Source organism: Denticeps clupeoides, unplaced genomic scaffold, assembly GCF_900700375.1.
Source record: "Denticeps clupeoides unplaced genomic scaffold, fDenClu1.1, whole genome shotgun sequence".
Lineage (NCBI taxonomy): Eukaryota > Metazoa > Chordata > Actinopteri > Clupeiformes > Denticipitidae > Denticeps > Denticeps clupeoides.
In genome coordinates, this window is record NW_021629785.1 from 20,161 (window position 1) to 39,084 (window position 18,924).

The following is an 18,924-nucleotide window of genomic DNA, read 5'->3' on the forward strand; positions in this document are numbered from 1 at the left end:
CATCATGAGATTTTGTCCCTGGTTTCTGCCAGCCTTTTCCTTGCCTGATCCTGCTTCATGTTCACCTCCTTTTTACCTGACCAGTAATATTAGTATAGGGTTACTATTATAATATCAGCTCTACAACTGATATAATTTCAGTGCCATTACTTCAGTCTGGTGAGGAAAACCCTCTCTGATCCTCATTGTGAAGTAAAAAAGAACGACCACTGCCGAAAGGAGCACTCCAGTGCAACATTTTTATTGGGTCCGGTTCAAAAGTGCCATCAAAAAGAGAATTCGAGCAAAACAAAAACTACAAAGACAGTCAGGGTGCACGCTACAATCTGTGTTGCCAGTTCTTGCGTGTTTGCTCTAGTTTCCGGGATGTTTAATTACATTTTACGGGCACCAATGTCACTATTCAACCAAAATAAACAACACAATAAAGATTCTGCACTTTAATTTTCAGGATGTGCAGACGTATGTGAACAAATGTGACGCAAATAAAATAAAAAAAGTTATTCACTACAATCTGGCAACCGTCAATTTGTTACAACGCCTTGTGCTTGAGCTTAATTTTTATCAAAATGTCAACCCCTCATCCTAAAATATGGCTTTTGTTTTCCTTGACAGTATATGATCAACATGAGAACTTTTAGTTTTATCTTGTTCTCCTTTATATATAATATAATACAATTACAGGTTGTTTTGTTGTGAAGGACGTATAGAGTCGTTGTCATAGTAACCGCGTTTTATAAACACAAATCATGTGAATTCTACTCAGTTTCAACATAAAACAGCACTGAGCGGCAGCACTTTTGGTGAGTACCAACAAAATTTGAGATGGTATTAGCATTAGCGGGCTGGCTAGCCTGTAAACTCGCTCTACTTCCCAAGTCACCTCTTTGTGTTTTGAGAGCAAAACTATCGACGATAAAAGCATCAGAACGAGCATAATTTTCACTTGATCGGCAGGGCTCGTGTTTTGGAAGTTTTATTTATTGAAACAACTGCCATTAACTTGCAGAGAGACTCGAAGCCAAATAAATATCAACCTGTGAGCGATTTGAGTTTAGCGCGATTTAGTTGTAAGAGGTGCTTCAAAGGACGCGAGACGAATGTTTATTGTGCTCAAAACCCAGAGGTCTGCTCATCTTGACGTTTCACATTCACGTTTCAAAACTCTGTAGAGTGTGTAAAAATGAACAAACAAGTGTAGATACAGCGAATAGATGTTTTCAGTGTCCCCTCAAGTTACACCATCACAGCCTGTATTTCTATGAGTGTGTTTTGTCAATGTCATTTTCTCCATCATTGCAGATTATTAGTGATCAGAGACTATTCTTCAGAGATTCCTGAACAGTGATTCCTGCAAGAGATTCTACAGAGAGAGATTCCAGCGAGGGAGAGACCTGAGAGAGATTCCAGCAAGGGAGAGACCTGAGAGGGACCACTGAAGGATTCATTAGATCCTCAAAATGGCCCTCAGCTACGACCACACTCAGGTATGTGCACATCTGTGAGGCAAATACATAACTGTCTGTATATTTTAGAATGCATTGCTCACTCCCTCTCTGTTGTTGCAGTGAACTGTGTTGAGATCTGCTGCTTGATTTGTTAAATAAATGTGCAAACGAATGACAAAATATATACAATTTGCCCTCTCAGCGCCAAGTGGACAAATATTCATACGTCTGGACCATCAGCAGCTTCAGCTTTGCTGACGATGTGAATGGTGTCCCCATCATGAGCTCCACAATTTCCAACCCCAGTGGAGATCTGCAATGGTAGGTGTTGGTCTTAGTTCTTCATTTGAAGTTCTTCATTCGTTTTTCTGGGAGCTGATCATTTTCTCACTCCTTCCTTCCTCTCTGCATTCTCAGGTGTCTGCAGTTGTTCCCCAATGGCGTGGAGCCTGACTACGAGAGCTACCTGTCATTCTATCTCGTTCTGGTCAGACAGAGGTGTGCGGGTTAGTTGTAAACTAGCCATGCTCAATGCTGAGGGACAGGAGGAATTTTCCTTGGGTAAGTTTACCTTGTCTGTTTAAGACAAACTATTTTCTGATAAAAACGATCTGTAAACACAGATGATTGTATATTATTTTAATGCTGGACTGCAGCGCTGAGATGACCTGTCTGTGTGTTGCTGTGTTACAGTAAATCAGTACGACACCAGGATGTATGAGAACGACAAGCTAGGATTCCCAGACTTCGTACACAGGAGTGACATCCTGGATGACGACTTGGGGTTCTTAAAGGATGACACGCTCACCCTCACCTGTGAAGTAAGTCTCATTGGCTGCCACATTGGTTTCCCATGTGACTGGTGTCAGTAAACATGATCTGTCTGGTCGATGTAAAGATGAACTGTTGCACCGTGATTGTCTGAAGCTGCTGTGTCTTTCTAAAACATCAGCGGGATTCTGTTAGTTTGTATAAATCGAATTGCAGACATTTTTATTATATCCTCAGCTTGTGTGTGTTTAAGTGTCAGTTTCTGTAGCTGGACTGTACTAACTGCTGAGTTGGATTGTTGCAGTTTACAGTGGAGATTGATCCGGACGCCTCCACGCCACAGGTGAAGAAGCAGGAACCCAACATGGCAGAGGAGCTTCGAGAGCTGTGGAACACATCGTTGCATTCTGACTGCATCCTGTCTGTGGCTGGTCAAGAGTTTAAGGCGTGTACTTACTTGTAAAAAATGTAGATGCTGTAAGGTTTTAGAACCAGATGATCAGTTAAAGTATGTCTTATGATTTTCTGTTCAGTAGAGTAGATATTTATAGAGTAGAGATGTTATTGTAGTCAAATGTACATTTGTATATTTTAGGACCAGGACAGCCAGCTGGATGGATGGATGGATGGATGGATGGATGGATGGATGGATGGATCAAACTCATCAGTATGCTGTATGGACTCATCCAGGACACCCCACAGCAGATGGACTGGATCTTATTGTACCTGACAAACCAGGTAAAGAAGTTCTGCTTTTCTGCTAATTCTATTCCAACAGTTATTCTATTAGTATGCATTTGTTTGGAAAAATGGAGTAGGAAACCAATGTGCTTTATTAGTTATAAGTCATTTAAAAAACACCATTAAACATATTTTAAAATATTATTAAAAACAGTATTTTTAGGCCGGGTTTTTATTATATTTTAATTTGTTTAGTAATTACACCATTACATACACGATTTAAATTTTACTACACTTACCCTGAGCACCAACATCCAGTCTCACACTAGGCTGGCCACGGTGTTGTGTAAAAAGCAGAGAAAACTTTGTCCCCAGAGCGGGGGGTGGTGGAGTGGCCAAGACGTTGGTCCGGGGCGACACCGTGGCAAGTCTTTACCACGCAGGAGATCAAATCCTGCTCTCCTTCTTACTAACCACTCTAGCACTATCTGTCTGTCTGTCTGTCTATGCGTCTGTGTATCTGTCTATTAATTTATTAATGTACTGTTACTTTGTCTCTTTGTTTATTTATTTTTGTTTATTTGATTATTTGTGTTGATTTTGTTTATGTGTTTTTTATTTTATTTGGTCATTTATTACATAATTTACACACACAACATTTTAACACACCTATCCTGAACACACAAACATCCAGTCTAACACTAGACTGGCCACGGTGTTGTGTAAAAAAACAGACAAAACTTTGTCCCCAGAGTGGGGGGTGGTGGAGTGGCCAAGATGTTGGTCCGGGGCGACACCGTGGCAAGTCTTTACCACACAGGACATCAGATCCTGCTTTCCATCTTACTAACCACTCCACCACTGTTTTATTTTATTCATTCATTCATTTTAATATTATTGTCATTTATTTTATTAATACACACACACCATTACAGTACACTTGAACATACCCTGTTTTAAATGTTAGTTTATTACAGTATACCTTATTGTAAATTTACATTAATAGAAATAAAAACCTTTTTATTCCCTTTTTCTGGACTGTGTGATTCATTCTCTCAAAAATGTCTTGGAGATCAGTTATTTTTGGACTAAAAGTTTACAACATAAGACACTAGGGAGACTACAATGTCATACAGGGTACCACTTACTTTAAGGTCCCAGTGAACACAAAATAATAATGGCCTACTAAACCACTCCTTAGTAAAAGGCACATGGCAGCCCGCCTGGAGTTTGACCAAAGGCACCTGGAGGGCGCTCAGAATATGAGAAACACAATTCTCTGGTCTGTTACGTCCTGGTTTAGGACAGGAACGTAAACAACAAAGAAAAGAGGGAGAGAAACGGTACCAATTTTTAATAAACAGAAAGACATACAATTAAATCTCGACACAAAGACAAACAAAGCAGTCAGGCCACGATGAAGCACAGAGTCTATGGCTACTGCAAACAGGGCATCTGTCTTGTGTATTTCCACCCTATTCCTTCTTCCTCATGGAAATGAATCTGGCTTAGTTACCGCATTAACCTTTCTGTAATCAGTACGGAACCAAAATGTCTTGTCAGGCTTAGGGACCAGTAGGCACGGACTACTCCACAGCCACTAACTCTACACAGCCAGCTTGTTCAACAAGTTCACCTCAGACTGCATCACTGTTCGCTTTGTAAAAACTGGGGAGAGTGGAGTAAAAAAACTCTCTCTCTCTACTTACAAAAGCACTGTATTCAAACCACTCCAACTTGATGTTACCTGGCAGAAAGAGGCATGGCACAATAGAGGTTAAAAGGATGAGCAATTTCTAATTTATTAACTTCAGTATATTATTATTGCACTTACATGTGAATATTGTATGTAAAAAGGTACCAATATTACAGAGAAAGCCAAGATGAAACGAAAGAGTAAAGGGAGAGAGAGAGAAAGAGAGAGAAGCCATGAGAAAAATAGGTGAAATAGGAAAGACTCAGTTACTGATGGGAAAATTTCCCTCAGCTTCCAAAAGAAAAGATAAAGAAAGTCCCTGACCACAAGTGAACAATCCTTTATACATTTGGCCCACAGGAAGTTGTCACCGACCAATCAGAATGTGTTGTTTCTGTCTAGTCCTGCCCCCCGTGGTCTCCCGTTTGGGGCAGACAAAGGCAGGGCGGGGTATCACAAGACCCTGTGGCAGGCATTTCACACCTCTTGCCATTTGACAAAGATATGGAAAACGGAGGTGTTGAATCTCCATGCAAAACAAAAGCACAGAAACATCATGTTCCTGCGATGTACCATCTTACAGTTTTGTTGGATTCAGCCGATACGGGTGCTGCCTGATGGGAGCATGACCATCAACGTCAACATCATGTTACATGAGAGACGTACCTACAGGGGTGTCAGAGAACAAAGCAGCATGTGACTGAATTAGCCCAATAACATGCATGCGATCTGCTGCAGACAAGCCAGACAGATAAGCTTCTAACTCCTGCAGAATCTCACTATTCTGACCACTGTAAATAAGTTCAGTTAACTCCAAAAAGTCATGATAAATAAAGTTTTGAGGAAGGATTGCAACATGAACAGAGGGGACATTTGAGGCTGTACGTGGGGTCTGAAAAACAGATATTAGACTTTTCAAAACATTTTTTAAATACTTTGTATCACCCTTTTGAAATGATGCTTTCCCTCAAACGTCATGGTCCATAGGTGAACAAGAGGTCCAAAACACCTAGTCAGTTCTGGATAGTGTTCAACATAATGATGTTTGGGTCTGAGATTGAAACACTGCTTTAAGACCCTCTCTGTGACCACTTATTTTAGATTGCATGTACTGAGTGGATTCCTGTACTCATGTACGTGTACTCAAATAAAAGAAGCTGAGCAGACGTGGAGAGAGAAAGAGAGAACTGTGCAGGAAACTGAGGTCTCTCTCTCCCCTTTGCGCAAAGCTGATGAAGAAGGAGCTCACATTGGTTTGTGTGATCATTTTATTAATAATAATAATCCCAACAAGGAGTGTCCCTAAAATCTGGCATCTTTTATCTTAAAATCTCAGATGGTTGACCCATGTGAGCTTAATTTTATTAATGTTGAGTGTTAATGAAATGTGGATATGTTTTTTGATCTTCAACTGCCCTCTTGTGGCAAAAAGCAACAGAATCTAAGTCTGCAACCATATGTTCAGCAACACTGACAGTGTTTGCAGATCAAAATCCACACAGATTACACAGACACAGTCATCAACTAAATAAACAAGCGTATTGAGTATGAAACAGTTAAACACTTAAACACCTTCAAAATGCATTTGACTCAGATGCCTGGACTGGCAGGGGACGTACGTTCACTACACGGGATGCTGCATTCACATCTGGGGACTCTGCAGCCTATGCAGTGGTGAGGAGCTGTCTTCATTTGGGAATTAAGGATGCAAAGAGACAGTATGCACAAAGACTGTTGTCGCGGGTGTTGATGGCACTGCATCGCTTATGAAAAACCGCCCCCACTGCAGATGCAGCATTCTGACCCCTTGCTTCCAGATGATCTTCATCTAATCTATGCACGCTATGAGGTTAAAACCATCTCAAAGGCACCAGCTTCAGCACCAGCACTGAATGACCAGGTTCTAACAGATCTACAGAGGGTGTGATTTCCAACTTTACCTCACCTGCTTGCCTCTGGGTGCCATCTCAACTTCAGGGAACGCACCCTGCACACCCTCATATTGAACAGAACGTCCAGCTTCTACTCATAGCGCCTTCAATACTATTATTCATGAACAGATGGTAGTAAAGTTAACTTCTTGACACAATGTCAGCAACAAAAAAACATTATGAAAACAAGCACATTTTGTTTGGCGTCTGCTCATCATGAGATTTTGTCCCTGGTTTCTGCCAGCCTTTTCCTTGCCTGATCCTGCTTCATGTTCACCTCCTTTTTACCTGACCAGTAATATTCGTATAGGGTTACTATTATAATATCAGCTCTACAACTGATATATTTTCAGTGCCATTACTTCAGTCTGGTGAGGAAAACCCTCTCTGATCCTCATTGTGAAGTAAAAAAGACTGACCACTGCCGAAAGGAGAACTCCAGTGCAACATTTTTATTGGGTCCGGTTCAAAAGTGCAATCAAAAAGAGAATTTGAGCAAAACAAAAACTACAAAGACAGTCAGGGTGCACGCTACAATCTGGGTTGCCAGTTCTTGCGTGTTTGCTCTAGTTTCCGGGATGTTTAATTACATTTTACGGGCACCAATGTCACTATTCAACCAAAATAAACAACACAATAAAGATTCTGCACTTTAATTTTCAGGATGTGCAGACGTATGTGAACAAATGTGACGCAAATAAAATAAAAAAAAGTTATTCACTACAATCTGGCAACCGTCAATTTGTTACAACGCCTTGTGCTTGAGCTTCATTTTTATAAAAATGTCAACCCCTCATCCTAAAATATGGCTTTTGTTTTCTTTGACAGTATATGATCAACATGAGAACTTTTAGTTTTATCTTGTTCTCCTTTATATATAATATAATACAATTACAGGTTGTTTTGTTGTGAAGGACGTATAGAGTCGTTGTCATAGTAACCGCGTTTTATAAACACAAATCATGTGAATTCTACTCAGTTTCAACATAAAACAGCACTGAGCGGCAGCACTTTTGGTGAGTACCAACAAAATTTGAGATGGTATTAGCATTAGCGGGCTGGCTAGCCTGTAAACTCGCTCTACTTCCCAAGTCACCTCTTTGTGTTTTGAGAGCAAAACTATCGACGATAAAAGCATCAGAACGAGCATAATTTTCACTTGATCGGCAGGGCTCGTGTTTTGGAAGTTTTATTTATTGAAACAACTGCCATTAACTTGCAGAGAGACTCGAAGCCAAATAAATATCAACCTGTGAGCGATTTGAGTTTAGCGCGATTTAGTTGTAAGAGGTGCTTCAAAGGACGCGAGACGAATGTTTATTGTGCTCAAAACCCAGAGGTCTGCTCATCTTCACGTTTCACATTCACGTTTCAAAACTCTGTAGAGTGTGTAAAAATGAACAAACAAGTGTAGATACAGCGAATAGATGTTTTCAGTGTCCCCTCAAGTTACACCATCACAGCCTGTATTTCTATGAGTGTGTTTTGTCAATGTCATTTTCTCCATCATTGCAGATTATTAGTGATCAGAGACTATTCTTCAGAGATTCCTGAACAGTGATTCCTGCAAGAGATTCTACAGAGAGAGATTCCAGCGAGGGAGAGACCTGAGAGAGATTCCAGCAACAGCTTCCACGGAGAGATCCCAGCGAGGGAGAGACCTGAGAGAGATTCCAGCAAGGGAGAGACCTGAGAGGGACCACTGAAGGATTCATTAGATCCTCAAAATGGCCCTCAGCTACGACCACACTCAGGTATGTGCACATCTGTGAGGCAAATACATAATTGTCTGTATATTTTAGAATGCATTGCTCACTCCCTCTCTGTTGTTGCAGTGAACTGTGTTGAGATCTGCTGCTTGATTTGTTAAATAAATGTGCAAACGAATGACAAAATATATACAATTTGCCCTCTCAGCGCCAAGTGGACAAATATTCATACGTCTGGACCATCAGCAGCTTCAGCTTTGCTGACGATGTGAATGGTGTCCCCATCATGAGCTCCACAATTTCCAACCCCAGTGGAGATCTGCAATGGTAGGTGTTGGTCTTAGTTCTTCATTTGAAGTTCTTCATTCGTTTTTCTGGGAGCTGATCATTTTCTCACTCCTTCCTTCCTCTCTGCATTCTCAGGTGTCTGCAGTTGTTCCCCAATGGCATGGAGCCTGACTACGAGAGCTACCTGTCATTCTATCTTGTTCTGGTCAGACAGAGGTGTGCGGGTTAGTTGTAAACTAGCCATGCTCAATGCCGAGGGACAGGAGGAATTTTCCTTGGGTAAGTTTACCTTGTTTGTTTAAGACAAACTATTTTCTGATAAAAACGATCTGTAAACACAGATGATTGTATATTATTTTAATGCTGGACTGCAGCGCTGAGATGACCTGTCTGTGTGTTGCTGTGTTACAGTAAATCAGTACGACACCAGGATGTATGAGAACGACAAGCTAGGATTCCCAGACTTCGTACACAGGAGTGACATCCTGGATGACGACTTGGGGTTCTTAAAGGATGACACGCTCACCCTCACCTGTGAAGTAAGTCTCATTGGCTGCCACATTGGTTTCCCATGTGACTGGTGTCAGTAAACATGATCTGTCTGGTCGATGTAAAGATGAACTGTTGCACCGTGATTGTCTGAAGCTGCTGTGTCTTTCTAAAACATCAGCGGGATTCTGTTAGTTTGTATAAATCTAATTGCAGACATTTTTATTATATCCTCAGCTTGTGTGTGTTTAAGTGTCAGTTTCTGTAGCTGGACTGTACTAACTGCTGAGTTGGATTGTTGCAGTTTACAGTGGAGATTGATCCGGACGCCTCCACGCCACAGGTGAAGAAGCAGGAACCCAACATGGCAGAGGAGCTTCGAGAGCTGTGGGACACATCGTTGCATTCTGACTGCATCCTGTCTGTGGCTGGTCAAGAGTTTAAGGCCCACAAAGCCATCCTAGCAGGTAACACAGTCGCCACGTGAAAATATATTAATAGAAGAAAAAACACAGAGACTCACAGTGTATTTGCTAGAATATTGACAATTAGTATACTTCTAGGCAGAAATTGATCTAATACTGACTCCTCTCTTTCTGTGTCTCTTATCAGCCCGCTGTCCCGTCTTTCATAGCATGTTTATGAATAACACGAAAGAGAACCAAACGGTGAGTCAATCGTCTTTCCCATATATCTCAGCTGATCAGTCTAAACACCACTTTTTCTCTTACAGTTTATTACAGCAGTGTTTTTAAGTTATGCTTTCCCCTCTAGGGCCGCGTGGACATCAAGGATATGGAGGCCGACATCTTGGAGGAGATGATTACGTATATCTACACCGGAACATCTCCCAACGTTCACCAGATGGCCTCAAAGCTCATTGCTGCAGCAGACATGGTAGCTCGTGCACACATCCACCTTCAAAACAAAGAGATGATGGTTTCTATCATTGATTACTATAACTTTCTCAGACTCACTCTTAACCCCTCACTATCAGCGCACACAGAGCACATCTCCAGGTTATAGCACTATGTGTAACTCTCTCTCTTTCTTCCCCTCAGCACTGCTTGGATCATCTAAAGCTCATCTGTGAGGATGCACTTTGCAGCAGACTCGACGTAGCCAGTGCTGCAGAGAACCTGATTCTGGGCGACCTCTACCGAGCCCGGCACTTGAAACAAGATGCCCTCACCTTCATCAACTTGTAAATGACAATTCCATCTACATCCTGATCTCAAATCTCCACAGCATGTACTCGAGTAGAATAATTATTTATCCAAATCTAAATTCATTATTTATGTCTTTTGTTGTAGTAATGCTGAAGCGGTTATGAAGACCAACGGGTGGATGATCCTGACGCAAGACCATCCAAACCTTATAGTGGATTTGTATAGTTCCCTGGCTGAGGCCAGCGAACCGCCAGTTAAACGCCAGAGGCTTTTTTAACTTCTTTAATTTCTTACCACAGTGTACTTACTTGTAAAAAATGTAGATGCTGTAAGGTTTTAGAACCAGATGATCAGTTAAAGTATGTCTTATGATTTTCTGTTCAGTAGAGTAGATATTTATAGAGTAGAGATGTTATCTTAGTCAAATGTATATTTGTATATTTTAGGACCAGGACAGCCAGCTGGATGGATGGATGGATGGATGGATCAAACTCATCAGTTTGCTTTATGGACCCATCCAGGACACCCCACAGCAGATGGACTGGATCTTATTGTACCTGACAAACCAGGTAAAGAAGTTCTGCTTTTCTGCTAATTCTATTCCAACAGTTATTCTATTAGTATGCATTTGTTTGGAAAAATGGAGTAGGAAACCAATGTGCTTTATTAGTTATAAGTCATTTAAAAAACACCATTAAAAATATTTAAAAATATTATTAAAAACAGTATTTTTAGGCCGGGTAGAAACCTATTTTATGTTAGGAATACATTTGTTCCCACACAGGAAAACCCTGATCCAAAGGACCAAAGGAACCAGAAAGATCAACTGCTTCATTTGTTTCTTTGTTTATTTTTTATTATATTTTAATTTGTTTAGTAATTACACCATTACATACACGATTTAAATTTTACTACACTTATCCTGAGCACCAACATCCAGTCTCACACTAGGCTGGCCACGGTGTTGTGTAAAAAACAGAGAAAACTTTGTCCCCAGAGCGGGGGGTGGTGGAGTCGCCAAGACGTTAGTCCGGGGCGACACCGTGGCAAGTCTTTATTACCACGCAGGAGATCAAATCCTGCTCTCCTTCTTACTAACCACTCTAGCACTATCTGTCTGTCTGTCTGTCTATGCGTCTGTGTATCTGTCTATTAATTTATTAATGTACTGTTACTTTGTCTCTTTGTTTATTTATTTTTGTTTATTTGATTATTTGTGTTGATTTTGTTTATGTGTTTTTTATTTTATTTGGTCATTTATTACATAATTTACACACACAACATTTTACAACACCTATCCTGAACACACAAACATCCAGTCTAACACTAGACTGGCCACGGTGTTGTGTAAAAAAACAGACAAAACTTTGTCCCCAGAGTGGGGGGTGGTGGAGTGGCCAAGATGTTGGTCCGGGGCGACACCGTGGCAAGTCTTTACCACACAGGACATCAGATCCTGCTTTCCATCTTACTAACCACTCCACCACTGTTTTATTTTATTCATTCATTCATTTTAATATTATTGTCATTTATTTTATTAATACACACACACCATTACAGTACACTTGAACATACCCTGTTTTAAATGTTAGTTTATTACAGTATACCTTATTGTAAATTTACATTAATACAAATAAAAACCTTTTTATTCCCTTTTTCTGGACTGTGTGATTCATTGTCTCAAAAATGTCTTGGAGATCAGTTATTTTTGGACTAAAAGTTTACAACATAAGACACTAGGGAGACTACAATGTCATACAGGGTACCACTTACTTTAAGGTCCCAGTGAACACAAAATAATAATGGCCTACTAAACCACTCCTTAGTAAAAGGCACATGGCAGCCCGCCTGGAGTTTGACCAAAGGCACCTGGAGGGCGCTCAGAATATGAGAAACACAATTCTCTGGTCTGTTACGTCCTGGTTTAGGACAGGAACGTAAACAACAAGGAAAGAGGGAGAGAAACGGTACCAATTTTTAATAAACAGAAAGACATACAATTAAATCTCGACACAAAGACAAACAAAGCAGTCAGGCCACGAAGAAGCACAGAGTCGATGGCTACTGCAAACAGGGCATCTGTCTTGTGTATTTCCACCCTATTCCTTCTTCCTCATGGAAATGAATCTGGCTTAGTTACCGCATTAACCTTTCTGTAATCAGTACGGAACCAAAATGTCTTGTCAGGCTTAGGGACCAGTAGGCACGGACTACTCCACAGCCACTAACTCTACACAGCCAGCTTGTTCTCCAACAAGTTCACCTCAGACTGCATCACTGTTCGCTTTGTAAAAACTGGGGAGAGTGGAGTAAAAAAACTCTCTCTCTCTACTTACAAAAGCACTGTATTCAAACCACTCCAACTTGATGTTACCTGGCAGAAAGAGGCATGGCACAATAGAGGTTAAAAGGATGAGCAGTTTCTAATTTATTAACACCAGTAAATTATTATTGCACTTACATGTGAATATTGTATGTAAAAAGGTACCAATATTACAGAGAAAGCCAAGATGAAACGAAAGAGTAAAGGGAGAGAGAGAGAAAGAGAGAGAAGCCATGAGAAAAATAGGTGAAATAGGAAAGACTCAGTTACTGATGGGAAAATTTCCCTCAGCTTCCAATAGAAAAGATAAAGAAAGTCCCTGACCACAAGTGAACAATCCTTTATACATTTGGCCCACAGGAAGTTGTCACCGACCAATCAGAATGTGTTGTTTCTGTCTAGTCCTGCCCCCCGTGGTCTCCCGTTTGGGGCAGACAAAGGCAGGGCGGGGTATCACAAGAACCTGTGGCAGGCATTTCACACCTCTTGCCATTTGACAAAGATATGGAAAACGGAGGTGTTGAATCTCCATGCAAAACAAAAGCACAGAAACATCATGTTTCTGCGATGTACCATCTTACAGTTTTGTTGGATTCAGCCGATACGGGTGCTGCCTGATGGGAGCATGACCATCAACGTCAACATCATGTTACATGAGAGACGTACCTACAGGGGTGTCAGAGAACAAAGCAGCATGTGACTGAATTAGCCCAATAACATGCATGCGATCTGCTGCAGACAAGCCAGACAGATAAGCTTCTAACTCCTGCAGAATCTCACTATTCTGACCACTGTAAATAAGTTCAGTTAACTCCAAAAAGTCATGATAAATAAAGTTTTGAGGAAGGATTGCAACATGAACAGAGGGGACATTTGAGGCTGTACGTGGGGTCTGAAAAACAGATATTAGACTTTTCAAAACATTTTTTAAATACTTTGTATCACCCTTTTTGAAATGATGCTTTCCCTCAAACGTCATGGTCCATAGGTGAACAAGAGGTCCAAAACACCTAGTCAGTTCTGGATAGTGTTCAACATAATGATGTTTGGGTCTGAGATTGAAACACTGCTTTAAGACCCTCTCTGTGACCACTTATTTTAGATTGCATGTACTGAGTGGATTCCTGTACTCATGTACGTGTACTCAAATAAAAGAAGCTGAGCAGACGTGGAGAGAGAAAGAGAGAACTGTGCAGGAAACTGAGGTCTCTCTCTCCCCTTTGCGCAAAGCTGATGAAGAAGGAGCTCACATTGGTTTGTGTGATCATTTTATTAATAATAATAATCCCAACAAGGAGTGTCCCTAAAATCTGGCATCTTTTATCTTAAAATCTCAGATGGTTGACCCATGTGAGCTTAATTTTATTAATGTTGAGTGTTAATGAAATGTGGATATGTTTTTTGATCTTCAACTGCCCTCTTGTGGCAAAAAGCAACAGAATCTAAGTCTGCAACCATATGTTCAGCAACACTGACAGTGTTTGCAGATCAAAATCCACACAGATTACACAGACACAGTCATCAACTAAATAAACAAGCGTATTGAGTATGAAACAGTTAAACACTTAAACACCTTCAAAATGCATTTGACTCAGATGCCTGGACTGGCAGGGGACGTACGTTCACTACACGGGATGCTGCATTCACATCTGGGGACTCTGCAGCCTATGCAGTGGTGAGGAGCTGTCTTCATTTGGGAATTAAGGATGCAAAGAGACAGTATGCACAAAGACTGTTGTCGCGGGTGTTGATGGCACTGCATCGCTTATGAAAAACCGCCCCCACTGCAGGATGCAGCATTCTGACCCCTTGCTTCCAGATGATCTTCATCTAATCTATGCACGCTATGAGGTTAAAACCATCTCAAAGGCACCAGCTTCAGCACCAGCACTGAATGACCAGGTTCTAACAGATCTACAGAGGGTGTGATTTCCAACTTTACCTCACCTGCTTGCCTCTGGGTGCCATCTCAACTTCAGGGAACGCACCCTGCACACCCTCATATTGAACAGAACGTCCAGCTTCTACTCATAGCGCCTTCAATACTATTATTCATGAACAGATGGTAGTAAAGTTAACTTCTTGACACAATGTCAGCAACAAAAAAACATTATGAAAACAAGCACATTTTGTTTGGCGTCTGCTCATCATGAGATTTTGTCCCTGGTTTCTGCCAGCCTTTTCCTTGCCTGATCCTGCTTCATGTTCACCTCCTTTTTACCTGACCAGTAATATTCGTATAGGGTTACTATTATAACATCAGCTCTACAACTGATATATTTTCAGTGCCATTACTTCAGTCTGGTGAGGAAAACCCTCTCTGATCCTCATTGTGAAGTAAAAAAGACTGACCACTGCCGAAAGGAGAACTCCAGTGCAACATTTTTATTGGGTCCGGTTCAAAAGTGCAATCAAAAAGAGAATTTGAGCAAAACAAAAACTACAAAGACAGTCAGGGTGCACGCTACAATCTGGGTTGCCAGTTCTTGCGTGTTTGCTCTAGTTTCCGGGATGTTTAATTACATTTTACGGGCACCAATGTCACTATTCAACCAAAATAAACAACACAATAAAGATTCTGCACTTTAATTTTCAGGATGTGCAGACGTATGTGAACAAATGTGACGCAAATAAAATAAAAAAAAGTTATTCACTACAATCTGGCAACCGTCAATTTGTTACAACGCCTTGTGCTTGAGCTTCATTTTTATAAAAATGTCAACCCCTCATCCTAAAATATGGCTTTTGTTTTCTTTGACAGTATATGATCAACATGAGAACTTTTAGTTTTATCTTGTTCTCCTTTATATATAATATAATACAATTACAGGTTGTTTTGTTGTGAAGGACGTATAGAGTCGTTGTCATAGTAACCGCGTTTTATAAACACAAATCATGTGAATTCTACTCAGTTTCAACATAAAACAGCACTGAGCGGCAGCACTTTTGGTGAGTACCAACAAAATTTGAGATGGTATTAGCATTAGCGGGCTGGCTAGCCTGTAAACTCGCTCTACTTCCCAAGTCACCTCTTTGTGTTTTGAGAGCAAAACTATCGACGATAAAAGCATCAGAACGAGCATAATTTTCACTTGATCGGCAGGGCTCGTGTTTTGGAAGTTTTATTTATTGAAACAACTGCCATTAACTTGCAGAGAGACTCGAAGCCAAATAAATATCAACCTGTGAGCGATTTGAGTTTAGCGCGATTTAGTTGTAAGAGGTGCTTCAAAGGACGCGAGACGAATGTTTATTGTGCTCAAAACCCAGAGGTCTGCTCATCTTCACGTTTCACATTCACGTTTCAAAACTCTGTAGAGTGTGTAAAAATGAACAAACAAGTGTAGATACAGCGAATAGATGTTTTCAGTGTCCCCTCAAGTTACACCATCACAGCCTGTATTTCTATGAGTGTGTTTTGTCAATGTCATTTTCTCCATCATTGCAGATTATTAGTGATCAGAGACTATTCTTCAGAGATTCCTGAACAGTGATTCCTGCAAGAGATTCTACAGAGAGAGATTCCAGCGAGGGAGAGACCTGAGAGAGATTCCAGCGAGGGAGAGATCACTGAGAGAGATTCCAGCGAGGGAGAGACCTGAGAGGGACCACTGAAGGATTCATTAGATCCTCAAAATGGCCCTCAGCTACGACCACACTCAGGTATGTGCACATCTGTGAGGCAAATACATAATTGTCTGTATATTTTAGAATGCATTGCTCACTCCCTCTCTGTTGTTGCAGTGAACTGTGTTGAGATCTGCTGCTTGATTTGTTAAATAAATGTGCAAACGAATGACAAAATATATACAATTTGCCCTCTCAGCGCCAAGTGGACAAATATTCATACGTCTGGACCATCAGCAGCTTCAGCTTTGCTGACGATGTGAATGGTGTCCCCATCATGAGCTCCACAATTTCCAACCCCAGTGGAGATCTGCAATGGTAGGTGTTGGTCTTAGTTCTTCATTTGAAGTTCTTCATTCGTTTTTCTGGGAGCTGATCATTTTCTCACTCCTTCCTTCCTCTCTGCATTCTCAGGTGTCTGCAGTTGTTCCCCAATGGCATGGAGCCTGACTACGAGAGCTACCTGTCATTCTATTTCGTTCTGGTGAGACAGAGGTGTGCGGGTTAGTTGTAAACTAGCCATGCTCAATGCCGAGGGACAGGAGGAATTTTCCTTGGGTAAGTTTACCTTGTTTGTTTAAGACAAACTATTTTCTGATAAAAACGATCTGTAAACACAGATGATTGTATATTATTTTAATGCTGGACTGCAGCGCTGAGATGACCTGTCTGTGTGTTGCTGTGTTACAGTAAATCAGTACGACACCAGGATGTATGAGAACGACAAGCTAGGATTCCCAGACTTCGTACACAGGAGTGACATCCTGGATGACGACTTGGGGTTCTTAAAGGATGACACGCTCACCCTCACCTGTGAAGTAAGTCTCATTGGCTGCCACATTGGTTTCCCATGTGACTGGTGTCAGTAAACATGATCTGTCTGGTCGATGTAAAGATGAACTGTTGCACCGTGATTGTCTGAAGCTGCTGTGTCTTTCTAAAACATCAGCGGGATTCTGTTAGTTTGTATAAATCTAATTGCAGACATTTTTATTATATCCTCAGCTTGTGTGTGTTTAAGTGTCAGTTTCTGTAGCTGGACTGTACTAACTGCTGAGTTGGATTGTTGCAGTTTACAGTGGAGATTGATCCGGACGCCTCCACGCCACAGGTGAAGAAGCAGGAACCCAACATGGCAGAGGAGCTTCGAGAGCTGTGGGACACATCGTTGCATTCTGACTGCATCCTGTCTGTGGCTGGTCAAGAGTTTAAGGCCCACAAAGCCATCCTAGCAGGTAACACAGTCGCCACGTGAAAATATATTAATAGAAGAAAAAACACAGAGACTCACAGTGTATTTGCTAGAATATTGACAATTAGTATACTTCTAGGCAGAAATTGATCTAATACTGACTCCTCTCTTTCTGTGTCTCTTATCAGCCCGCTGTCCCGTCTTTCATAGCATGTTTATGAATAACACGAAAGAGAACCAAACGGTGAGTCAATCGTCTTTCCCATATATCTCAGCTGATCAGTCTAAACACCACTTTTTCTCTTACAGTTTATTACAGCAGTGTTTTTAAGTTATGCTTTCCCCTCTAGGGCCGCGTGGACATCAAGGATATGGAGGCCGACATTTTGGAGGAGATGATTACGTATATCTACACCGGAACATCTCCCAACGTTCACCAGATGGCCTCAAAGCTCATTGCTGCAGCAGACATGGTAGCTCGTGCACACATCCACCTTCAAAACAAAGAGATGATGGTTTCTATCATTGATTACTATAACTTTCTCAGACTCACTCTTAACCCCTCACTATCAGCGCACACAGAGCACATCTCCAGGTTATAGCACTATGTGTAACTCTCTCTCTTTCTTCCCCTCAGCACTGCTTGGATCATCTAAAGCTCATCTGTGAGGATGCACTTTGCAGCAGACTCGACGTAGCCAGTGCTGCAGAGAACCTGATTCTGGGCGACCTCTACCGAGCCCGGCACTTGAAACAAGATGCCCTCACCTTCATCAACTTGTAAATGACAATTCCATCTACATCCTGATCTCAAATCTCCACAGCATGTACTCTAGTAGAATAATTATTTATCCAAATCTAAATTCATTATTTATGTCTTTTGTTGTAGTAATGCTGAAGCGGTTATGAAGACCAACGGGTGGATGATCCTGACGCAAGACCATCCAAACCTTATAGTGGATTTGTATAGTTCCCTGGCTGAGGCCAGCGAACCGCCAGTTAAACGCCAGAGGCTTTTTTAACTTCTTTAATTTCTTACCACAGTGTACTTACTTGTAAAAAATGTAGATGCTGTAAGGTTTTAGAACCAGATGATCAGTTAAAGTATGTCTTATGATTTTCTGTTCAGTAGAGTAGATATTTATAGAGTAGAGATGTTATTGTAGTCAAATGTATATTTGTATATTTTAGGACCAGGACAGCCAGCTGGATGGATGGATGGATGGATCAAACTCATCAGTTTGCTTTATGGACTCATCCAGGACACCCCACAGCAGATGGACTGGATCTTATTGTACCTGACAAACCAGGTAAAGAAGTTCTGCTTTTCTGCTAATTCTATTCCAACAGTTATTCTATTAGTATGCATTTGTTTGGAAAAATGGAGTAGGAAACCAATGTGCTTTATTAGTTATAAGTCATTTAAAAAACACCATTAAAAATATTTAAAAATATTATTAAAAACAGTATTTTTAGGCCGGGTAGAAACCTATTTTATGTTAGGAATACATTTGTTCCCACACAGGAAAACCCTGATCCAAAGGACCAAAGGAACCAGAAAGATCAACTGCTTCATTTGTTTCTTTGTTTATTTTTTATT

The 18,924-nt window shown here is 41.0% G+C and overlaps 2 protein-coding genes and 2 long non-coding RNA genes across 4 annotated transcripts; all 4 read left to right on the forward strand.

Annotated features, from left to right (window-relative positions):
* Window positions 1-624: 624 nt before the first annotated feature.
* Window positions 625-1,737, forward strand: LOC114774285 (uncharacterized). Its single transcript, XR_003744779.1, has 3 exons — window positions 625-803; window positions 1,303-1,487; window positions 1,651-1,737. It is a non-coding gene; the product is annotated as an uncharacterized LOC114774285 (long non-coding RNA).
* A 255-nt stretch (window positions 1,738-1,992) lies between these two features.
* Window positions 1,993-2,610, forward strand: LOC114774284 (uncharacterized). Its single transcript, XR_003744778.1, has 3 exons — window positions 1,993-2,009; window positions 2,142-2,269; window positions 2,524-2,610. It is a non-coding gene; the product is annotated as an uncharacterized LOC114774284 (long non-coding RNA).
* Window positions 2,611-7,359: 4,749 nt separating this feature from the next.
* Window positions 7,360-10,586, forward strand: LOC114774288 (speckle-type POZ protein A-like). Its single transcript, XM_028966223.1, has 10 exons — window positions 7,360-7,543; window positions 8,043-8,281; window positions 8,445-8,563; window positions 8,660-8,803; window positions 8,936-9,063; window positions 9,318-9,480; window positions 9,626-9,681; window positions 9,788-9,910; window positions 10,075-10,217; window positions 10,327-10,586. The coding sequence occupies exons 4-10, from the start codon at window positions 8,680-8,682 to the stop codon at window positions 10,457-10,459; spliced, it is 870 nt and encodes a 289-aa protein (XP_028822056.1). The 5' UTR covers window positions 7,360-7,543; window positions 8,043-8,281; window positions 8,445-8,563; window positions 8,660-8,679; the 3' UTR covers window positions 10,460-10,586.
* Window positions 10,587-16,626: 6,040 nt separating this feature from the next.
* On the forward strand, window positions 16,627-18,473 carry LOC114774289 (speckle-type POZ protein A-like). The gene is made up of 7 exons (XM_028966224.1): window positions 16,627-16,690; window positions 16,823-16,950; window positions 17,205-17,367; window positions 17,513-17,568; window positions 17,675-17,797; window positions 17,962-18,104; window positions 18,214-18,473. Exons 1-7 carry the CDS (start codon window positions 16,654-16,656, stop codon window positions 18,344-18,346), a joined length of 783 nt encoding a protein of 260 aa, XP_028822057.1. The 5' UTR covers window positions 16,627-16,653; the 3' UTR covers window positions 18,347-18,473.
* Window positions 18,474-18,924: the final 451 nt, after the last annotated feature.

What these genes read in the sequence shown, in the direction of transcription:
- LOC114774288 (XM_028966223.1), top strand. Translation starts at nt 8,680, where the DNA reads ATGGCATGGAGCCTGACTACGAGAGCTACCTGTCATTCTATCTTGTTC. An exon ending in CGCTCACCCTCACCTGTGAA is followed by an intron (nt 9,064 to 9,317) that starts GTAAGTCTCATT and finishes GGATTGTTGCAG; the next exon opens with TTTACAGTGGAGATTGATCC. An exon ending in TCATTGCTGCAGCAGACATG is followed by an intron (nt 9,911 to 10,074) that starts GTAGCTCGTGCA and finishes TCTTCCCCTCAG; the next exon opens with CACTGCTTGGATCATCTAAA.
- LOC114774289 (XM_028966224.1), top strand. Translation starts at nt 16,654, where the DNA reads ATGCTCAATGCCGAGGGACAGGAGGAATTTTCCTTGG. An exon ending in ACACGAAAGAGAACCAAACG is followed by an intron (nt 17,569 to 17,674) that starts GTGAGTCAATCG and finishes TTTCCCCTCTAG; the next exon opens with GGCCGCGTGGACATCAAGGA. An exon ending in GCCCTCACCTTCATCAACTT is followed by an intron (nt 18,105 to 18,213) that starts GTAAATGACAAT and finishes CTTTTGTTGTAG; the next exon opens with TAATGCTGAAGCGGTTATGA.